This window comes from Lepidochelys kempii, chromosome 3, assembly GCF_965140285.1.
Source record: "Lepidochelys kempii isolate rLepKem1 chromosome 3, rLepKem1.hap1, whole genome shotgun sequence".
Lineage (NCBI taxonomy): Eukaryota > Metazoa > Chordata > Testudines > Cheloniidae > Lepidochelys > Lepidochelys kempii.
Window position 1 is genome coordinate 206,380,976 of NC_136382.1, and position 22,567 is coordinate 206,403,542.

General features: G+C 41.6%; 1 protein-coding gene across 2 annotated transcripts in view; it reads left to right on the forward strand.

The window, feature by feature from the left end:
* Positions 1–22,567, forward strand: part of CFAP61 (cilia and flagella associated protein 61) — a 209,698-nt gene that overhangs the window by 50,545 nt on the left and 136,586 nt on the right. For both annotated transcript variants that reach the window (XM_073339783.2, XM_073339782.2), the window contains exons 16-17: positions 1,293–1,499; positions 5,250–5,384. In XM_073339783.2, the coding sequence (XP_073195884.1) occupies positions 1,293–1,499; positions 5,250–5,384 (342 nt within the window). The remainder of the gene's footprint in view (positions 1–1,292; positions 1,500–5,249; positions 5,385–22,567) is intronic.

The window sequence follows — 22,567 nt, forward strand, 5'->3', positions numbered from 1 at the left end:
TTTTTTCCTTTTCCCATTTAAGATGTGTGCCCTGAGTTTGCACAGTGTAATGCTGACTTCATTATTATTTGTATTACATTGTCCCAGCCAAGATCTTGGCCTTGTGCTAAGCACTGTACACACACACCATAGAAGTCCCTTCTCCAAAGAGTTTGCAGTCTACACAAAGATAGACAAAGGCTAGGGGAAAGGAAGGATTATTATCCCTTTTTACAGATGGGGACCTGAGGCACAGAGAGAGATTGTGACTTGTCCAAAGTCACACACGGAGTCTGAGGTGAAGCAGAAAATGGAACCCAAATCTCCTGCATTCCAATCTGAAGCCCTAACCACAAAACCATTCTTTCTTTCTCTCTGTGACTTGATACTTCTTTAAATCTGTTACTGCAAACCTGTATTTTGGCCCATATTTTCCAAACAGAAAATCAGCAGTTTGTCCCAGCATATTGAAAATGGCACTTCCACTCCTCTCAAATTGCCTTTTTTTACAATAGCTTCTGAGTAAAGTGCGTCATACACATTTAATTTCAAAGAAATTAATATTGTTTTAAAAATAGATGATGGGGTGGGAGGGCTGGAGGGTAGAAGCAGACAGAAAAGCTGTTAACTGTAATTGGGAGGTGAAGAGAATGAATATTTCCAGTTCTGTTTTACGTTAGTTGCTGCAAATTTAAAACTTTCCTGGCATTTTGTTGGCACTAAAAAGGCAAAATCTTTCTTGAAAGATTTGTAATATTCAGTTTTAAAACCATATCAAGCAAGGTAAGGAACAACCATCTCTGTTTTCAGAGATGGTTTTTAATTTTTCCAAATGCATTGAAATTAGGGGTTACTGTCTGTAAGGTGGCTAAACTAGCGCAAATCCCTAACAGGATGATGAAGGAATCCATGCATGGGGCTCCTCACAGAGATTTTCTTTCCAAAAGTCTCCTGCTCAGCTTTTACTGTGAGAGAGACAATCTGGCCTCTGTCTGATACCTTGCAAAATTTCTTTGTAAATATCTGTCAGAAAATGTCAGGCACTCATATGCTTTACTGCTGGGGTCAGATATACATTTCTTATAGTAAATAAAGCATGATGAGTTATACAAATTGATTTTGATACAAAGGAAAGATTATGAAGAAACCATTTGTTTAGCTAATGTGCTTTGCTAGTGAATAGCTCTCAAGGTAGTCTTGTTTCAATGTTCAAATTTCATCATTAATAAATATAAAGGCAGTTTGCTGTGACATCTTTATCACAAAAACACAGCTCTTTCATCATCACTGATTTAAAATGTCTTATTTCATAGGATATTGAATATATCCGTTCACATTACAACATTGAAGATTTTATTTACTTCAATCACCACCAGCAGGAGGAACATGGCCATCTGTACCACTTTGCTCTAAATCCCATATTCCATCACTATACCAAATATTTTCTGAAAGAGATCCTTCGCTTAGCCTACAAGTCTTGTCTCTACTACTCTATTTATCCACAGTCTGTGGACGGCGAGGTAAAAGAAAAAATTGGCAGTGATTTTATTAAATATCATACGTCCTGACCTTTATTTTCCTTAGGTTTTTTGTTTTGTTTGTTTGTTTTTCTATGACTGATATATGGCAGGTGATTGGTATAGAGAAATTTCTTCAGAAATGTTGCAAACAACACTTTGTTCTCCTCTCAGATCACACAGTCTCCATTTGTGTTGATGGGTGACACATGGTAGAGCTAGACTGTGGGTTTGCTACAAGCTCTGTGTTTGGGGCAACACATTTAGTGTCTTCCCTCAGTGTGGGAATCATGCCTCAGAGAGGAATGATTTGCTCTCTACTTCCCTGCTTGCTTCAGTGTTGGCAGTAGTTTGGTTTTTGTCCATACCATTACTTTCCCCTCTGCTGACCAGTGCATTGTGGGGACTGTAGCCAAAATATTCCCTGCCCACTCCCAAAGTATCTGCTCTAGGACAGATTAGTAATACCCCATACCACTGGCACATCTGGACACAATATTCAAATAGCCAAATGGGAGCAGTTTTTCCTCTACCTTTTGCCCCTCTATGGATGCATAGTTGAAGGAACAGTCCTGCTCATACTGTGTATTAACTGGGGAATACTCCATGATATTTTCATTGAATTGTTTAAGATGCTGATGCAGCTTGTGTACCCTTATATGACTTGCAGATCAGTTACATGACATATTTTAAAATGTCAAGATATAAAGCATTCATAGCTTCTTTGTCTTCACCTTGTAGTTCTATTTTCTGTTACTTTTTAACCAAACTTTTCTGATCAGTCGTGTTCTCCCACCACATGTTTCTCAGACATTGCAACTCAGTTGCATAGTGGGTTTTGAGATGTACAGATGCTCACTTTTTATTTAGAGATTTAGGGTGGGATAGTGGGAAGAGGAGAAGGGGGAGGAAGGAGGTCACTGACTACAACATGATGAGAATAGATTAAGGATAAAAATTTTAAAAGTGCCTAAGTGTCTTAGGAGCCCTATTTTCAGAAGTGACTTATACACTTATAGAACATAAGAACGGCCATACTGGGTCAGACCAAAGGTCCATCTAGCCCAGTATCCTGTCTTCCAACAGTGGCCAATGCCAGGTGCCCCAGAAGGAATGAACAGAACAGGTAATCATCAAGTGATCCATCCCCTGTTGCCCATTCCCAGCTTCTGGCAAACAGAGGCTAGGGACACCGTTCCTGCCCATCCTGGCTAATAGCCATTGATAGACCTATCCTCCATTAACCTATCTAGTTCTTTTTTGAGCCCTGTTATAGTCTTGCCCTTCACAATATCCTCCGGCAAGGAGTTCCACAGACTGACTGACTGCATTGTGTGAAAAAATACTTCTTTTTGTTTGTTTTAAACCTGTTGCCTATTAATTTCATTTGGTGGCCCCTAGTTCTTGTGTTATGAGAAGGAGAAAATAACACTTCATTATTTACTTTCTCCACACCAGTCATGATTTTATAGATCTCTATCATATCCGGCCCTTATTCGTCTCTTTTCCAAGCTGAAAAATCCCAGTCTTATTAATCTCTCCTCATACGGAAGCCATTCCATACCCCTAATCATTTTTGTTGCCCTTTTCTGAACCTTTTCCAATTCCAATATATCTTTTTTGAGATGGGGCAACCACATCTACACACAGCATTTAAGATGTGGGTATACCATGGATTTATATAGAGGCAATATGATATTTTCTGTTTTATTATCTATCCCTTTCTTAATGATTCCCAACATCCTGTCTGCTTTTTTGACTGCTGCTGCACATTGAGTGGATGTTTTCAGAGAACTATCCACACTGGCTCCAAGATCTCTTTCTTGAGTGGTAACAGCAAATTTAGACCCGATCATTTACATATAGTTGAGATTATGTTTTCCAATGTGCATTACTTTGCATTTATCAACCTTGAATTTCATCTGCCATTTTGTTGCCCAGTCACCCAATTTTGAGAGATCCTTTTGTAGCTCTTTGCAGTCTTCCTGGGACTTAACTATCTCGAGTAGTTTTGTATCATCTGCAAATTTTGCTACCTCACTGTTTACCCCTTTTCCCAGATCATTTATGAATACGTTGAATAGTACTGGGCCCAGTACAGATCCTTGGGGGACACCAGTATTCGTGTTTCTCCATTCCTCTCTCCACTTAGGAATCTAAGGGCTTGTCTACACTGCTCTTCAGTTTGGACAACAAACAAGACTACACTAACGTGAACTAGGAACTTTTTAGTTCACACCTGCAGCATCTACACAGAGGAGTTACCTCGCAGCACTTTGATGCATACTGCTATTCACATCTCAGTAGTCATAACTGGAGGGCAGTGTAGATATAGCCTCCGTGTCACTAAAAGTCAGTGGGGCCTTTGGCATCTCAGTCACTTTTGAAAATGGGACTTAGGCTCCTAAGTCACTTAGACACATTTGAAAATTTTACCTTAAATCTGCTTTTCTTTTCTAACACAGGGCCTGTCTAGATAGAAAACTAGTACATAGCAAACTAGGGTGTAAATCTGTAGCACACTAGCATGCTGTTCATGGCTATGTAGACCCTTCTAGTATGCACTCAAAGTTCCCTAGTTCACATTGACCTATTCCCATTTCAAAGCAGGGTAAATCAAAGCACACTAGGACACTCTTAGTGCACTGGAGCAAGTTCCACACTGCCAGTTAGTGCACAGCATGCTAGTGCACTGTCAACATACATCCCAGCTTGCCACGCACTAATTCTCTGTCTAGACAAGCCCATATAGGAATCTTGATAAGATAAATACACAAATTTTCAGAAGAATCTTTTTGCTTCTCCAGCGTGTGTTCTTCTATACAGATTACCGCTCTGTGGAGGTTTAGTAATTGCCTCCTTGAGGAACTAATCTCACTGAGTAACATTTGGCTAATTGTCATTCACAGAAATGAAGGTAAACAGGAATGGGTGGAGAAGATGAGTTAAATCTTGGTAGTATTTTCTCCTTGGTCTATTTACAGGTTAAAACAATTTAGCTTTAACTCAGCAATGCAATTCTAATAAGTGGTAAAATATTATTTTGTTCAGCTTACATTGTAGTAACATTAATCATGATTTATTTTTTTGGTGTTGTGGCTATGATATAGACTTCAAAGGCACTTCAGTGTAATTTGCTTTCCATTAATGTCCACTCTGTTTCTCATAATTCTCCTGTTTTGTCTTTTCATGTGATGTATAATTGGGCCAGTCATGCTGGAATAAAGCTGCTTCTAATGACCTGCCCTATACAAGTTAACATTTGGAGGTTTTGTTCAGTTCAAATTTTTTCCAGTTTATTAACATTTATCACTTGGGTGAAATTGACATTTCAGTCAGTATAGATTTACTATATAAATTCTTATACCATCGTTTGCCAAACAAGCAAAGGTTAACAGTAAGCAGATAATACAGCTTAATGAGGTCAAATCAAGCTGATTCATGATCACTGTGGAGAAAAATATCCTCCTGGGGAAAATACTTGTGCTGAAAAATCCCATAAACCAAACCACTTGTTTATCTGTCATTCCCACAGAGATAGTAACGTAATTACTCTCATAATTATCTTCATTAGTGTCAGGAATTATCTGCAATTCATTCCTCTGCTCTGAGTATGTTTGTTTGTTTACTGATTTTTCTCTCAGATTTAGCCAACAGAATTAAGAATTTTGTATTTGCAAAGCCATACAACAGACATCTGTGATGCACTGTTCTGACATTCTCTGTGCTAAAATATAGATTGCTCTCTTTCAGTTTCAGAATCCCTATGCCCATTCCCTGACATCTGCCCTTCATTACATGGTTCCCGTGCGACCAAGACGACAGATTGTCTATCCTCTGGAAAAGCTTGGCATAAACGCTCCATCAAAGCAGGTCTCCAAGGATCAGGTGGGTAACAGAAGCAGCAGCAGGCAGGAGGCATAGTGCCAGCTAATGCAGGGTTTGGCAGATGGGATGACATTACTGTCTTAGTGTTGATAGGCTGCTTCTTAATTACATTGAATGTGGTGTTCATACCCTTACAGTCTAAGCTTTGCTTATGCCATACTGTATCTTTCTAAGCATATATTTCAAACTGACGATTATAAAGCACAGCCACTGAACTCTACAGTGTTTCCCTATTAGTAAATATTTTCAGGTTTGCTGTATTTCCTATTAAATTACTTTGAAACTCATAGATTTTAAATTATTTTAATTAAAACACAGATAGCTCTTTGTACTGATGATTTTATCCTTTATGTTGGTGGTCTGCTTTCAAGACAAAAAGTACAATGATACTCTTCGGACAACTCGTGTAGAAATACTGTTTGATGTATTTTAAATCAATTTATTCTTCAGACCCGCAGCCAGGCTTCTTTAATGCTCCAGAACCCCTTCAAAAACCACTCAAAGTGTCAGGAATGATTTAACAGCAAAGTAGATCCCCTTAGTCAAAAGTATATATTTATAGAACTCTCATACAGCTTGAAGATGCTAAACTGGAAGCTTGTTAAAGTTAAATTTGTTACACTTTTGTGGATAGAGTTTTTTAAATGACTAAAATCTACAAAGATGTTTTTTCTGAAGTAACCAATGCAGTTAAAATGTCAGGGGAAAAAACACATCAGTGATGGATATTTTCTGTAAGTGGATGTAATTTACTTGGGGAAACATAATTAGAGAATTTTACATCTCTTTAATGCTGATTCCAGTTCACTGAGACAGGATAATGTATAATATCCTTTAGCACTGTCCCCTCCGTAGTTGGTAGATAGTTTATGGCATTGGAAACTCTTAATTAGATAACAGTTGACAAAGCAGAATCCCAGAACCTGTCTCAGCCAGTTGGATTGTGTGTTGCTCTTTGGAGCAACACACAATCCATAAAAGTCTCTAATTAATCTTCCCCTTCATATGCAAACATTTCTCCTGCCTGCCTATCCTCTGCCTCATTGGCTGCCTATCCTTTTCCTTTAAACTTCTTCCTATGTGTCTTCAAATTACACTCAAGTTGCCTTAATGGCAGAACCCATTACCATTTTTGCTGGAGCCACAAAACACGACCCTCACTTGTCATTTTTGAGAGTTTTGTGTTTATGGGGTTCATAAAACACTATGCAAAGGTCCTTCCTGAGGATTTTGGGTAAGACTAGTGAGAATTGCTTGAAGCCTTCCAAACTTAACTGATTCCTTTTATATGAAAAGGTGTGGACTTTTCAGGTCACCACTAGCCTTTTGCTGAAAGAGAAATGGAGCCCAGCTGCTTCGCTAGGGTCTTCACATATGCACTAACATTCATAAATGATTTTCAAAGGGCTATTTTCTATCTAAACTGGAGGTCTTGGTCTGCTGAGTCCCCAGCAACTTGAGGGTTACTCTAGTCCACTACCACTGCTCATAACTTTTTGAAGTAGTAGCAGCATGAAACTAACAAGACTGAATTGGCTCTTCTGCTAAGCAACTACCGTGGCCTTTGACTACAAAGAATTGTGTCATTTTAATAACTTAGTGAGGTAGGCTGATTGCAGTACTGAAAATAGGAGGCAGCCTCTGCTTTCTGATCCTGTCTCTTTCACCGATTCCCTTTGTGGCCTTGATCAAGTCATTTGCCCTCCTTGCACTCAGCTCTCTCAGGAAGGAAGAACTGTACCCATGAATAATCCTGTTCACCCCACAGAATCCCACAACCAAGTCAACAATGTATTGTGATGAAGGGAACTGGAGGCTACAGCTAGAACTAATACAATCAACTGACATGGATGTGATTATTAAATTTTTATAATATGGTAGAACTCAAAGGTCCCAGTCAGGCACAGAAAGACGGTCTCTGCCCTGAAGAGCTTAAAATCTAGACCAGACAAAAGTGCAGAGAAGGAGGTGGTCAGGTTGAAAAATGTCATTTTGTTTCCACATGTTAAAAGAAGTCTGCAGTGTGGGGCCTAGGTTAAGGTAAGTAGGGTTAGTGAAAGAAATGAGCTAATAGGAGCCCAGAGTAAGAAAAAGGGAAAGAGTATATTGATGAGGGAAAAGAGAGGAAGCAAGCAACTGATCAGCAAAGAAATAAAAATATCCAGTGTTCAAACTTAAAGCAGAGTCTGATGATTATATCCCTTGCATCCAGGGGTTCTGAAGCAGGATATCCTCCTAGCCACATGGATGGGAAAAGGGGTCGCAGTGGGTCGTGGTGTCCCGGAGGGGTGGGGTCACACTTCTAGATCTGAACTAGCTGGAGGGTCCCAGTTTCGCTTCACCCACACATCTGTGTTCTTGTGTTCCCAGCATCTGTTCAGTGGGGGAGCCTTTCTCCTGATTGTGAGAAGTATTTCTTCTTGACCAGTGCTGGTGATCACTTTGTGCCTTGATGCATAAGGACTGAGATTCCTTGTAATTTTCATCTTAACTTGTGTAACTGCAAATCTTTTCCCCATTAAACACAGCACAAAAGCTGTAGTGTCAAACAATCATAATTCGGGAAATGTGACATTTTTCATTTGAATGTCCATTATGACCCACTACTGAGTTTCTCTGTACATTTTTGCTATGGAAACAATTTTACTAACATTCTTGCTTTGGTGCCCATACCCTGCTCCTTAATGCCCATCTGCCTCTGCAGCTTCAGACCTGCTTTCTGCCTCCCTGTTGCCTGCCCTCCTCTCACTCCAGCTGCTGGGACTTGCCCATGTCTGTCTCCTGGAGTAACAGCTTCAGGCTGAGCAGCTCGGAAGTTCCCTCGCTAAGGACAACCTTTGATTTGCATGCACTTGCATGCGCACCCCCCCCCCCATGGACCGTTAATAGCTTAGTATCTTAGGGAACTTCGCAGATTGGAAGCCCTGGGGCACTAGCGACTTGTGCAGCCACTGTAACATGTTCCAGCCGCCTTGCGAGCATGAAGAGATTCACTCCCAACTATTGTTCCACTTGGGGTAATTCTGATAGGGTCTCCAAGGACCCACTTCACCCCTTTCATTCCTCCGAAGATCAGATCAGAGATGTAAACCAGAAGACCTTTGCCTCACTTAATTCACAGTGCATGAGATTGCCAGTCCAGACTGAACTCGGCCTTGTTGGGAGGAGGCAGTTTCCCTGCGAGCCTGGACCGGTTCTGTCACATACAAATGAGCGTTAGTTGTTACCTCTTCTCGTTATGTGCTAATTTTTCTATCTGCCCCCTCCATCAGCTTTTTCTGCTCTCCTTCCATGGCTTGAAAAGAAATCTATCCTCCTGCAGAAGATTCACAACCTGCTGAGCATTAGGGCAGTTCACTCTGTGCCACGCTCAGAGAGAAAGAGCTCTGTTTTATAGTGTCCAAGACACCATGGATCTGTCTCCCCTCAATCCCGTTATATGGAGAACCATACTCAGGGTTGAGACAGTGACTCTTCAGATCCAGGAGATCTGTAATATGATTGCCTGTCTTTGGTGGACCATTACCCCTGTATGTCCATACACCCTGTTCTCCACCCTACATACACCCATACACCCATCCATACACCCTGTTCTCCAGGATCCTTCATATCTGCCTAGGTTAGTATCACTTCTAGTATGGCCCTGGCCTCTGGATTCTCAGTATCCCTTTGCTTATGGTCATAATGATTATGGCTCTGAGGAAAGACTGAATCCACGGTCTCAGTTCTTTGTTGCTTTGAGCTCTGGTGCCTGGCCCCTGTATCAGAGCAGCCAAGGGGCTGTTTTAACTGACACGACTGCCTCTGAATTGCCCCAATCCCTATGCTGTGTCCATCTCATGATAACCCATCTCATGAGGGCCAGAGCCATGTGTTTTATACCCCAAGAGACCTATGAATCTCCACTTTCTTATGGTGTAAATAATTTGCTTCCAGATCCAATAAATCATATTATATTGAACCTTAAAAGCGTGACAGCACTGTGTGTGTAAAAATTGTTTTTCTTCGAGGGCTGCTGTTTGTGATCTCACTTGTGGGATTGCATTTCCTGGTCGCAAGCACATGGAACCATCTTTTGAAGCCAGGTCCATTGTGGAGCACGTGAGCACCCTCGCATGGCAACTTATGTCAGATGCCCTAGTCTATATAAGGGTGATCCCCTCTGAAACTCAGGGGATCACAGAAGTTCCTTTTGAAAGGCATACCCTTTTTAGTGATGAGACTGACATGATGCTGGAAAAAGTGAAGCCTTCTAGAACCACAGCTAGATCTCTTGGCCTTTCCCAGACTTCCATTTCTTCGCAGATGATCCTCCTCCTGTCCAGCCTCCAAATTCCAGAGGCAAGAGACAGCATCTTCTCAAAGCTGCTCTTCTCAAAGGGTGCTCCATTTTCCCCCAGAGCCAAATTATGGAAGGAGGCCTCAGCAACAATATAAGACTAAGAGCACTGGTGTTCGCATACTAGTCCACCGACTCTGCTTCTAAGTAGCAGACTGATAGGCCACCTGAGAATCAAGTTATTGTCTCCAGTACTATTCTCCCTCACCTTTCTCCATTCCCTCCCTTTCAGTCCTTGTCTGTCCTTATTTTACACCAGCTGGTGCATAATCACTTCTGATCCCTGGGTCTTAGAGACCATCCTCAGCAGATATTCCATCCAGTTCTGCACTAGGCTTCCCTCATCCTCCCTCCCTCCCTAGGCACAGTTCCCATGAGAACATACTCCTATAGAAAGTGGACTCTGCTATCAGAAAGGGTAATGGAAGGAATTCCTGCCCCTCTTCCCCCACCCCCATAATCTATCAAGGAAAGAGCTTGGGGATGAGGAAATACCAGGAATAAAAGAAGGTGGATGGTGTAAGAACTATTTTGAGCTTTAAGAACCTGAACAGGTATTCCAGACATCAAAATTCAGGATGCTCGCCTTGGAGGAGATTATTCCTTTGCTTACCAAGGAAAGTGGTGCAGCTCTCTCTTTGAAGGATGGGTACTTCCACATGGCTATTAGGAAGAACCATTACAGTTGCCCTAGTTTCTAGGAAACAGACTCCCAATTAAGATTTTTCCTTTTGGCCTATCAGCAGCCTCATGGATTTTTACCGAATGCCTAGATGGAAGTTTATCTCCTCACCCAGGAGTACATGTATCCCCATATTTGGATGTTTGACTGATAAAAGCCAAATCAAAACAGGACTTGAGAAGAGTCATTGCCACTACTTGCACCCTGTGCCACTACCCAGGGCTTCAAATAAACAAGAGAGTCATTGATGACTTCTCCTAGCAAAGGATTTTTTGAGTGATGCAGTACTGGGCTTGGTACCAGTCAGTGCATTCCTTGTGGAGGAAAGATTCACTGCCATTCAGCAAGCCCAAGTCACATTAAGGGCTCAGAGAGAGCTGTCTGCTCATCTCTTTCTGAGGCTCATGGTTTTCATGGAATCATCAACCTACATGACTGCTCACACTAGAGTACTCATGAGACCTGTTCAGTGGGTAGTGCAGCATTAGACCCCAAATGTAGACAACCTGCACAGAAGGCTGTCAATCCTGCCCCAGTGTCCACCCAGGGATGCCTTCAGATCTCCTGTTCCCACAGCCATGATAACCGTGATGCCTCTACTTTGGGTTGTGAGGAATGCATTACCAAGCTCTGGAGGTGCATGGACTATGGAACTTGTGGGACTCGAGGCTCCATATCAAGGTCCCAAAGCTCAGAGTGGTATGCTGACCTTCAAAGTATTCCTACCCTCATTTCATCATCATGTAATACAGGCGTGACAGACAACAGCATGGACATATATTACAGCAACAGGCAAGAAGGAGCATAGTCTCTACTCTTTCGCATAGAAATAAAAAAAATTAAATGTCCAGTCCATGTATTCTGAATCAGTAACCTGAGTTGAACAGTCAACTTTCATAAGAGGAAAAGACTCAAAATTTTAATTTCCACATTATTGAAACAGGTTTGATAATATTGTACAGGAGTCCTGACCACCTGTCAGTCATTTTTAGTCCTGTTATATGAAAAAAATTAAAATAATGGGAATAAAAAATCTATTGTCATAAAGTGCTACTTGTTTGTAAAGTGCTTATAATTAACTGGAGAGTAGAAAACTATAGATAATTAAATAATTTTATAATGATATCTTCATAAATAAACAATTTATACATTTTTGTTTACTTTCTCACCATCTGCCCCATGGAATTATCAATGTAAGAAAAGAATAGTTTGATATAATTTATGAGAATAACTGACCCCAAATGAAAATATCACGTCTGTTGAATTCTTTTTTGTTTGTCCCTTCGTTATTGTTCTGTTGGTTTTTTATTGCATGGTTGCATTCAAGCTGTTAGTTTTATTGCACACTTCAGGATTGTTGTTTCTGCAACAACTCACAAAAAGAAGGCAGAGCAATTATTAAAGTATTAAGGAATCCCACACAGCTGTGTGTGGATTAATAAAGGGCATCTTTGTATTACTCAGATAATTCTGTACTGCTCTAAATACACTACAGGTAAAGCTACAGAAAACCTTAAAATCAAATGGGATATGATGGAGCGAAGTCATTAAAACATAGGGGTCCATATCCTCACTTGATGTAAATCAGCATAGTTCCATTGACTTCATTGGAGCTATGCCATTTTACACCAGCTGAATATCTGGCTTTGGACTGAATTGCTTAATTTGGATACAGGAATTCCTCTACAGTACTGGTGGTTCTTTGAGTAGTGTTCCTATTGGTGCTCCACTTAAAGTACGCATGTGCCTCTAGAGTCCTTGATCAGAGAGTTTCCGTTAGCAGTGTCCATTCAGCCTGTGCATCCACTCTGTACAACCTTGTGCCATACACTGAGGGTATGCAGGGCTGCACGGGTGAACCTCACTAAGTTCCTTCTCTAATGCCTCGACCTGAGAGGGAGCTCTAGTTTGTCCACCTTGTGTATACCTCAGCATTTTCTACAGTTGTTCTTTTAGTTTAGTTAGTTTAGTGTTAGTGTTAGTTGTTATTTAGTTTAGAATGAATTAGATAGTAATGTGGGAATTGGCTTTTTCCCTCTCCTTCCCACCCCCCTGTTTTTTTTCTAGGGAGACCTATCAGCCTGGCTGGGCATGCCTGGCTTCAAATGCTGTCTCTGTTGGGAGGGTATCCCGGTCAGCTATGGCCACTGTGTGTGTGTCCATTGCTTGGGAGAGTCCCATATCTCCCAAAAGTGTAACTTCTGCCTAGCTCTCAAATCTAGAGCACAGAAGAATTGGGAGAATAAATTGAGGTTTCTGATGATAGAGCGCTCCCTTCAACCTGCTTTTGAGTCAAGTCAGGAGACCCACCCCAGTACATCTGTCTTTGAACTGATCCAGTGCCCCATGGCCTCGGCCCAGGTCTCTCCTAAGAACGTGAGGACTTTGGAGGAGTCAGGGAAAGCTCAGAAAAAGAGGAGCTCAGTCTCCTATCACAAGGATCTGGCTCCCAAAAGGCTCTGGTCTCTCACTACATCTACAGTGTCAGAGGCCTCGATCTCTCAGCTTGGTACCACAGAGGCAAAAGACTCTTCTTCCAGTACCAATGGCATGGGAGATCTCAGAGCATTTCATAGAAGCACAGTCCCAGCAGGTCCCCAGTACCATCTGTGAAGGATCAGGAGGCCCAGGACATACACTCCTCTACAGCGGCACTATTTATATCAGGCTTACTATCGGTGACTTCTCACTCGGCACCTTTGGTACTGGGCAAATCAAAGTGACAGACAATTTTGGCCCATTTGTCAACACGCTGCAGATTGATGGTACCATTCACCTCAGCTGCTGCATTGGTACTGACCCACTGGGTACTGCAGGAATTCCGGTACTCCAGAGACTTCTCAGTCTTAGATGAGCTGGAGTCCCCAGTACTTATGGGTACCAGCCGACTCTTGTTACTGACACCCTGGTCTCTGGATTACCATTGCTTCTTGGTACCATAAGATTCTCTGCTGTTTTTGTTTGTTTGTTTGTTTTTTTACTGGGGCCTCTCCACTGGAGGATGTTGAGGAGGATGAAGCAACATTCAGTCAGTCTCCTGTACTAGTCCAGTATTTCCCTCCACGTCCATACAGGAATCCATAGTTCAACAAAGATCCTCCTCTATGACAGATGGTGTGAATCAGCCCTTATGGGCCTGCAAAAGACCATACTGGGATTCTTGGGCTGCCTGTCAGCAGCAGTTTGCCAGACCTCAGCTCCATTGCACTGAGAATTTAGCATTACACAGCCCCCTTTCTTCCAAACCCGCAACACGGGGAGACCTTCAAATAACAGTAGACTTGGGCGGATAAGGAGGCCACCCCAATAACTTCTGTTACATATTCGTCTCCGGACAAGGCAGTCGTGCCTCCACCACCATCAATGGCCAATGATTTTTGCCAGTTCCAGGACCTTGAGAAAAGGGTGGCCGACACCCTTCAGATACCTCTTGAGGAGTTCAAAGACTTGGAACACAAGCTCCTGGACATTCTGCAGTCAGCAATGCCCAGCTGCATTGCACTGTCCATCAGACCTGCACTATATTACACAGGTTGTGAGTTTGATCCCCAGCTGAGACAAACTATTCCCTTTATAAGTTTAGGGGAGGTTTACTTTTTCTGTCAGTTATTCTTTTAATTCAATACGTTACCAAAGTGAAGCGTACTACCCTCTCCTCCAAGAAAGGATTCTTTGACCCCACTTTGGGCAAATTTTTTAAACTCCCCATCTTTCTACAAACTCTTCTTGCACCATCCTCTGGAACTGCAGCGCTGTTAGTACTCCTGTCCCTCTAGAGGATGAAATCAGGAAAAACCGGAAGCTTGTTCATGACGATAGAGGTGGTAAACGCTAGCACAAGCACTGGTACTACTTGATGGGAGGGGAAATAAGCTGTGTACACTGCATTACCACCATGGTGTTTAGTGCTATATCACAGCATGTGTGTGCATTTAATTGATTCCAGACTGGTACTCATGGCAATTACTGGGGCAGGGGGAAATCCCCCCCCATAAAAGAAAATTCAGAGACATCATCAGAATAGTGTGAAATGAGAAATACTGGTTTGAGATCTATAGAATAGTTTTTGTTGAACAGGAAAAATTATTAATAACGGAATCTTATTCCTTATCCTTTTTCTTTCTAATTCCTTTCATTCAGAAAGAGCCTTAAGTGTTTTACAAACACACACAAACTGTATGGGAGTCAATTTATCCTCCACTAAAATGTAGACATTTCTGGATTTGAAGTTGGCAGCTGTTGTATAGCACTGCTTTGTGCTATACAAGTTTAGTACGGGAAGAGAAGGCAAATCTGCCTAGAGTATTTGGCATGTTATCTAAACACCATATATCATATTCAACTGCAAAAAATCTTAAACTTTTTAAAACTGATGACTGAAACATTTATATGCCACTTCTATCTCAGGAAGCATGTGCAGAAGTTGATTCCTCCCACCAGTATTTGAACTAGAAAGCTGTGGCTGCAAGTTAATTGTTAAATGACTCTTGCAAAGCAAACCATTAACCTTATGTATTGCTCCAGTGCTCTTATTGTTGAACTGGCTAATTGAAATATGCCAGAAGTACCTTATTAATATCCCAGTCGACTTGGGACACACTATTCCTGACCACAGGTCCCCCAACCACCACTTTTTACCTGTGGAAAAAATCAGGTGCGGATCTTTAATGTACTGAATAATGGCTGGACAAGGCCAGCATAGACAGGACCCCTCATCCCAGGCATGTTGCACTGGCAGGGCTCTTTGTTGGTGTAATCAAGCTGGAATGTTCACTCCTTGCAGCTGACATCTTTCATCCCCCTCAGTAATAAAGTAATAAACCTAAATTAGTAACGTCAGTTAGAAAAAAGGGGTGGTCTATAACCTGTGGTCTGCTGGGACACTTCCCACTCTCCAGTGCACTTTCCCTTAGGTCAAAGGATATTTTGATTTTCAGGAATCAGCAGTGGAAAGAAGATCCAATTTGCCTGCATTTCATCAGAGATTTAGTTCTGTGTGGCATGCTGAAGTGACAAACTGTGGAGCACATTGTGACAGGTTGGATCACAGAAACCCCCTTGGGGCTGCCAACTGATGTGCCAAGACTACTTCTGCCCCTGCTTTCCCTGCCAGCTTTGGACTCCAGCACCCTGTCTTGCTGAGCCAGACACTCCAGTCTACTCCAACACAGACACAGGGTCTGAACCACATGCCTCAAAGCTGCAGACTTAACTGAAAGCAATTTAAGAAGTGTTCCTGTCTTTAACACTCAGCTGCCCAACTCCCAATGGGGTGCAAACCCCAAATAAATCCGTTTTACCCTGTATAAAGCTTATACAGGGTAAACTCATAAATTGTTCACCCCTTATAACACTGATAGAGAGATATGCACAGCTGTTTGTCTTCCCCCCCGGTATTAATACATACTCTGGGTTAATTAAAAAGTGATTTTATTAAATACAGAAAGTAGGATTTAAGTGGTTCTAAGTTGTGACAGACAGAACAAAGTGAATTACCAAGCAAAATAAAATAGAACATACAAGTCTATGTCTAAGAAAACTGAATACAGATAAAACCTCACCCAGTAAGCTTCCTTTTACAGACTAGTCTCCTTCTAGTCTGGGTCCAGCAGTCACTCACACCCCATGTAGTTACTGTCCTTTTTCCAGTTTCTTTCAGGTATCCTTGGGGGTGGAGAGGCTATCTCCTTAGCCAGCTGAAGACAAAAATCCCAGGGGTTTAAATAGACTTCATTCTTGTGGGTGGACACCCCCTCCTCTCTCCTATGCAAAGTCCAGCTCCAAGATGGAGTTTTGGAGTCACATGGGCAAGTCACACGTCCACGCATGCCTCTGAACTTACATGTGGCAGCCATGGTTCACATGCTTCCTTGAACATCCTCAGGTAGACTTCTTATGTGGATTGGAGCATTCCAAGATTCATTGTCCTTTAAGTGTTTCTTGACTGGGTACCTAATTTGCACATTCCTTTCTCAAGGAACTGACCAAACGCTTTACAAAGGTTACTTAAAAATCAAGCCAGTACACAGCCAATATTCATAACTTGAAATACAAAATTGATACATGCATACAAATAGGATTAATAGATTCAGTTGATCATAACCTTTACATAGATATGTTATGAGGCATATATAGCATAAAACATATTCCAATTATGTTTTATATATATATATATATATATATATATATATATATATATTTATATATATATATATATATATAAAAGCATATTTCTCTAAAGCCTTATGGGGGGCACCATCACACACATTCCATGTGGCAACAAGTCTCTAACAATCTCTACTAAGCCTAACACAGGCTGCAGATGGTAAATTTTGATAGCATGTGACTGAGTCAAGTCTGAACAGATTTTCATAGGTACAGAAAAAGGCACCTTCCTGGCCCCAGGACTAGCTCCCTGCCATACTTCAAGAACTGCTGTAAACAATGTAAGTATTAGAGGTCTTAAAAAAGTTGGACAATGTTTTTAATAGAAAGAGTTTGGCAACCTTTATATAGTCGCTGCCCTCTGTCATAAGGAAGATGTAGATTTTCAGTTTTATGATTTTGTGTTGTGGCTTTTCTCTTAAATATCTTGCAATGTGGAGCTATTCCTTAGTTATAGTACTGTCGTGTATTGTTTTTAACATTGAAAAATACTTGTGGCCCAAGACATGGTAAAGAGCTGATTCCCTGATCTAAACATAAAGGTTAATATATAGTTACATTACAGTTAAAATTAAATGAAAACAATTCTGTATCTTATAGTGTATGTTTGGGATCATGTTGAAATTGCAAACAAAGGCTCAGGGTGTATGGTTTTCATTTACCAAAAGAGAGGTATTAATTTTTAAGAGGTAACTGTTGCTTAAGATGCTGTTGTGCATGAGTAATAAATTTTTAATGATTTTCTTGTACATGCATGGATTAAAATCCATTATTTATTGTACCTTCACTTGTCTAGTAAAGGTGCTGCTTTTATAGCACCAGCACTCATGCAAACACATTTATTTTGAACTGGTGGCTGATAATAAATTTCCTTACTGTAAATGTCAGTGGGTTTTGTGTGTTGCTGCCATTACATCTTGTTTGGAAGGCTGAATATTACACAATTATGGGAGGCACCAGATGGCATCATTAACAGGAATGCTCTGAATGTTTACCACTTATGTGCATGTGTGTAATTAAAAGTAAGATGACCTATCCTTACTTTGAAAACATGATGTCAGTAGTATACAGGTGTTAATGACATTTGCAGTGAGCTAGAATATTCATTCCTGCCTACAAAATAGGATGGTTTTTTTTAGCTTTTTGAAAACAGCTTGTAGATTGGACCCATGCTAAGTGTAAGAGCAGTTTGCAAAGAGGGAATAGACGTTTTTCCCAAAGAAACTTGCTGTTCAATATTACAAAATGAAAAGCCACAGCTGCTGTCACTAAAATGTAACTCTGTTCCAGTAAGCAACAAATAAATCTCCCCTTGTATCACATTATTTCTATTTAGCCTTGCTGTGCTAATTATTGTCAGTGTAAAATTTGATGTTGCTGGTTTTATTTTTATTGAGGTTTATTTTTAAAGGTTACAGGTTTAGGCCTGTTCTGAGTTTGTCAATGTATTTTGTTCTCAGGCAAGATGCCATTTTGATAACTTTGGAACATGTTGTTATGTGTTTATCTACAGAATAGGTACAATAGGTAGGGTGCTGAAGTCTTTCATTCTGCCCTGCTAACGTGCAACAACCCCGTTTTGAAAGGGGTGAGAAGGTAGTTGTGACATGGTAGGTATCTTTAGGTGCCTCCTGGAGGCATTAATGCCCAGCAACCATGATGTATCCATCTCCAAAGCAGCCCCTACGGGGAGACCTTGCTGAGTCAGACAGCACTGTGGAATTTTCTGAATTAAAGCCCAGCAGGTATTTTTACAGTCCCATCTATTAAGTGCCTCTCTGAGCTGAGGCAGTAAGGTGCAGCTGAGCCAGGTTAGTCTCAGAACCTTAAAGAATCTGGGTTTCTTTCAGGGGTTTCTTTCTAGTTTGCTCTCTAGAAGCCAGGATACAGAGCTCTAGAGAGAGAATCTGCTCTGTTTATATTATTTTGTATTTATAGCTGATCCTTATTTAGTTTTATTTAAAGGTTTTAAGCTGCATGAAGGAATGTGGCCAAAGACTGATTCCCTGTGTGTGCTGTTTTGGTTGCACAATAACAATGTGAAACACTAGAGATATTTTTTGTAGCCCAGTCTAGGTCATCCGTGACATTTCTCTGCAGCTGCATAGACCCTGGCTCTGCCATGGAATGTTATTCTCCATGCTCATGTAAGGCCTGATCCAAAGCCCACTGAAGTCAGTGGGAGTCTTTCCATTTCACTGAGTTTTGGATCAGGCTTTTAGACTTGGGAGGCTGCCAATAAAGGACAAGCTTTGGTTTAAAAAATGCATTTTCAGCTCAGCTACTTAACTAGTGGCTGTATAAATTAATACTAAGAACAGGGCTTCAATAGTACAGAGAGCTTATCTCTTCCTTCTTTCACTGTGCTTTCTGACATCTTGGTAACAGTCATAGCCTCATGCAGGCCTTGATTCTGTGAGCTTTTCCTTGCAGGCAGAATCCTATGCCCATCTAGAGTACTGTTGACCTCACTGAGGCTCTCCATGGTCATAGGGGTCAACCTGCAGGTCGCAGCCTGCAGGATCAGGGCCCATATCTTTTCCTCTGCAGATACTGCCACCTTTCCGTCTCAGTTAACATTCTACCTTTGTCTCAATTAATATTCCTCACCTGTTGACTTCAAGTGGAGCTACAGGTCCTCAGTGCACCTTAGAACAATAAGAAGGAATTTTTAACATATATTAGGAACCAAAAGAATCCTGACAGAGCTATTGGTCCACTGCTAGGTGGAAATGGTAGATTTATCAATAATAATACTGAAGAGGCAGAAGTGTTTGATAAGTGCTCCTGTTCTGTTTTTGGGATATAAACAGATGATATGGTCTCAACTTATGGTGGTGATAGCACTTTCCATTCCTCCATTCTGGAGGATGTGAAACAGAAGCTACTAAAGTTAAACATTTTAAAATCAGCAGGTCCAGATAACTTGAATCCAAGAATTTTAAAAGAGCTGGCTGAGAAGCTCACTGGACTGTTAATGTTGATTTTCAAAAAGTTGTGAAGCACTGGGGATGTTCCAGAAAACAGGAAGAAAGCTAATGTTGTGGCAATTTTTTAAAAGGGTAAATGGGATGACTTGGGTAATTATTGGCCTGTCAGGCCAACATAGATCCTAGGCAAGATTATGGAGTGGCTAATATGGGACTTGATTAAAGGAGGGTAATGTAATTAATGCAAATCAGTGTGGGTTTATGGAAAATAAATCCTGTCAAACTAATTTGATATCTTTTTTTGATGAGATTGCTTAGAGGGGCACCAGATTAATTCTGTAATGTCCGTCTGATTGGAGGTGGACATGGAATTTATTATAGTTGCCCAGGTGAATGGCAAAGGTAGAGAGACCAGATTTCTCTGGTCATTGAAAGTATTGTCAGGGAGTCTGACTTGCTTCAGGAATGAAGTGTGGAACTCCTGGCATTGGGAAAATACAGTATAAAACTCTTGCATCTTTAGCTAAAGTGCATTTGGAGTGTGGAGGATTGGTTGTTGGATTGTATTCTGGGAAATACAAGGATTGTGGGAAATGATGTATTAACTATGACTAAAGCTGTTAAAATTGTAACCCATAGTAAAAAGGAATATTGTTCTGTAATTCCAAAAGGGAATGGTACAGACAAAGAAACCAACTCTTGCGTAGTAGAGGAAAGTAGAATGCCCTGAGGGCTGATGTGGAGGAGTTAAACCCCATCTTGCCAGCATTTTGCAGATGAGCAGAGGGCAGACCCTACTCTAGAAAGTGCAAGGGGAAGGGAAATGGGGCAAGGTTTTTTGAAGAGGAAGCAGATTTTACAGGAAAGCTCCCATGGGGAAAGATAAAAGCCCTGGGAAATCTTACAAGCAATTAGTTGTGCATGCTTAGCACCATGGGGAGTTAATATTCCTGGACCATGACTGCCTTTTTCCTGGTCACTTAAGAACTCAGAGGACCTATGATAGGTTAAAAAGGAATTTTTACTGGCCAAGGATACAGAATAATGTGAGAGACTATTGCAGAACTTGTGACTTATGTCAGAAGAGAGAGAGACCAGTATGACCCTAAAAAGTTACCCTACACCCCCTCCCTGGGATACATGAGGCATTTTTCTGGGTAGCAGTGGACAGTGTGGGCCCTGTGCCTTGTCCTAGCCAAAGGAGGAAGAAATATGGTTTCAATGGATTTTGCCATGAGATACCAGAAGCAGTGGCTCTGTCTAACATAGAGGCTGACGCTGTGTCAAAAGCCCTTTTCATTATTTTCAGCAGAGTGGGTTTCCCTAAAGAGATTTTATCAGATCATAGGTCAAATTTCATATCCCAGCTATATTGAGAATTATGGAAATTGTGTGGCGTGAAACAGCAGAAGGATGCCCCATATCATCCAGAGACAATTGGTTTGGTCAAGTCATTCAATGCAACACTGAAATCTATGCTGGGGATGTATGCAAACACGAGGGCCCAGGACTAGGATGAAATTTTACCCTATCTATTTTATGCTTATAGGAAGGTCCCCCAAGAGTCCCCAGGGTTCTCCCTGTTTGACCTATTCATAGTAGAGCTTCACTCTTGGATCCGTGTTCCAGGAGTGTGACTAGTCAGGAAATGCCTGCACACCTGCAGACAGTGCATTCTGCTCCAGCTAAAGTGATACAGCTGCTATTGTCTCTATGACTTTGATGCAGCTCTGCCTTGAGGAGCTGATCCAGCAAATGATGGAAGTACAGAGGCACTGTTGTTGCTCTTCTTTGAACATAGGACAAGTCAGGAAAACTAATACCAGTGGTGAACTAGATTCACTTGGTGAAAGGGTCAGGAGAGCTGGTCTTGTTTGAACTGCTGGCACATGGAGGGCCAGCACTGATGAGTAAATGGAGCACAGTGTAGCTGACATTGAGAGGAAGATGGGTGGTTACCACCCCCACCAAGCACTTAGGAGCCATGGAGAAGCAGCAGATGAAGGGTTGCTATAGTAAACATTCACTGTGCTGAGGAAAGTTACTTATGGGGCTGTCATTAAGGCCACCACCTGAAGCACAGAGATGTATGTCTGTCCAGTGCTCGTCACCACTACACTGCCCAAAGCAGAGAGGAGCACCGAAGAATACCCCAGTTTAATGGTGTCCATGGCAACATATCTGAAGCATGCTTTCTCTGTACAGCAGACCAACCTCCTGCTGCTATCTCCAGGTGGGCTGGCATGAAGCAACACAACTCTGAAAGGCTCAATGCCATACTTTGCCTCCTCAGATAGGCCACATCTCTAGCTGTCCTCTTGGAACAATCTAGCATCATGTGCTCACTGCCTGAGAGAAACCACGCACCATGCAGCACTCCCCCCAGAGCAGCTTGGTGCATAATAGCATGCCATCTGAGCAGCCTACCAATCTGCGGGGCTACCTCTGAATGGCCTGCAGCCAAGCAATGACGGCAGGAATGACACTGCCAGAGCACAGTGTCTCTGATACATGCCTCTACTAGAGGAATGTGACAGCGATGCTCTCTGGATGTTATGGACAATTACACACTCCTGAGGATACAGTTTAGCCTCTGCATGTGTAACACAATTTGCATTTCTGCTAGGAGAAAAGCCCTGACAATTAGCAATAACTGCCCTTTGGACTACAGTCAGCATTGTGTGTGTTTATAAATGCTTAGCAGCCTTACCTGCTTTTCTACACAAGATGGAAGATGTTTCTCTCCTCCTCAGATGACTGATTAATCAAAGGCAACATCTTGGATTGGATCCCAGGATCAGTCAGTGCCACTAGTAAGCAATATCAGCACTGGCTTATTTGTCCCTGCAAGGAAATGGGATGTTCATGCCAACTGTTATTTTTTTAGGGAGTAACTGAAATTAGTCTCTTTTTGGTCCAAGCTGTGCAGAACTCAGAGTGTTCTTATAGGAGTCCATGCTGTACAGAAGGGCAGTGCATGTTTCTCCCCCACTGTGTACACTTTCAGCATATTAAAGTCAGCTCCTTGAAAAGGATTGTGGAGGGGAGAGTTAGGAAGCCATTCAGC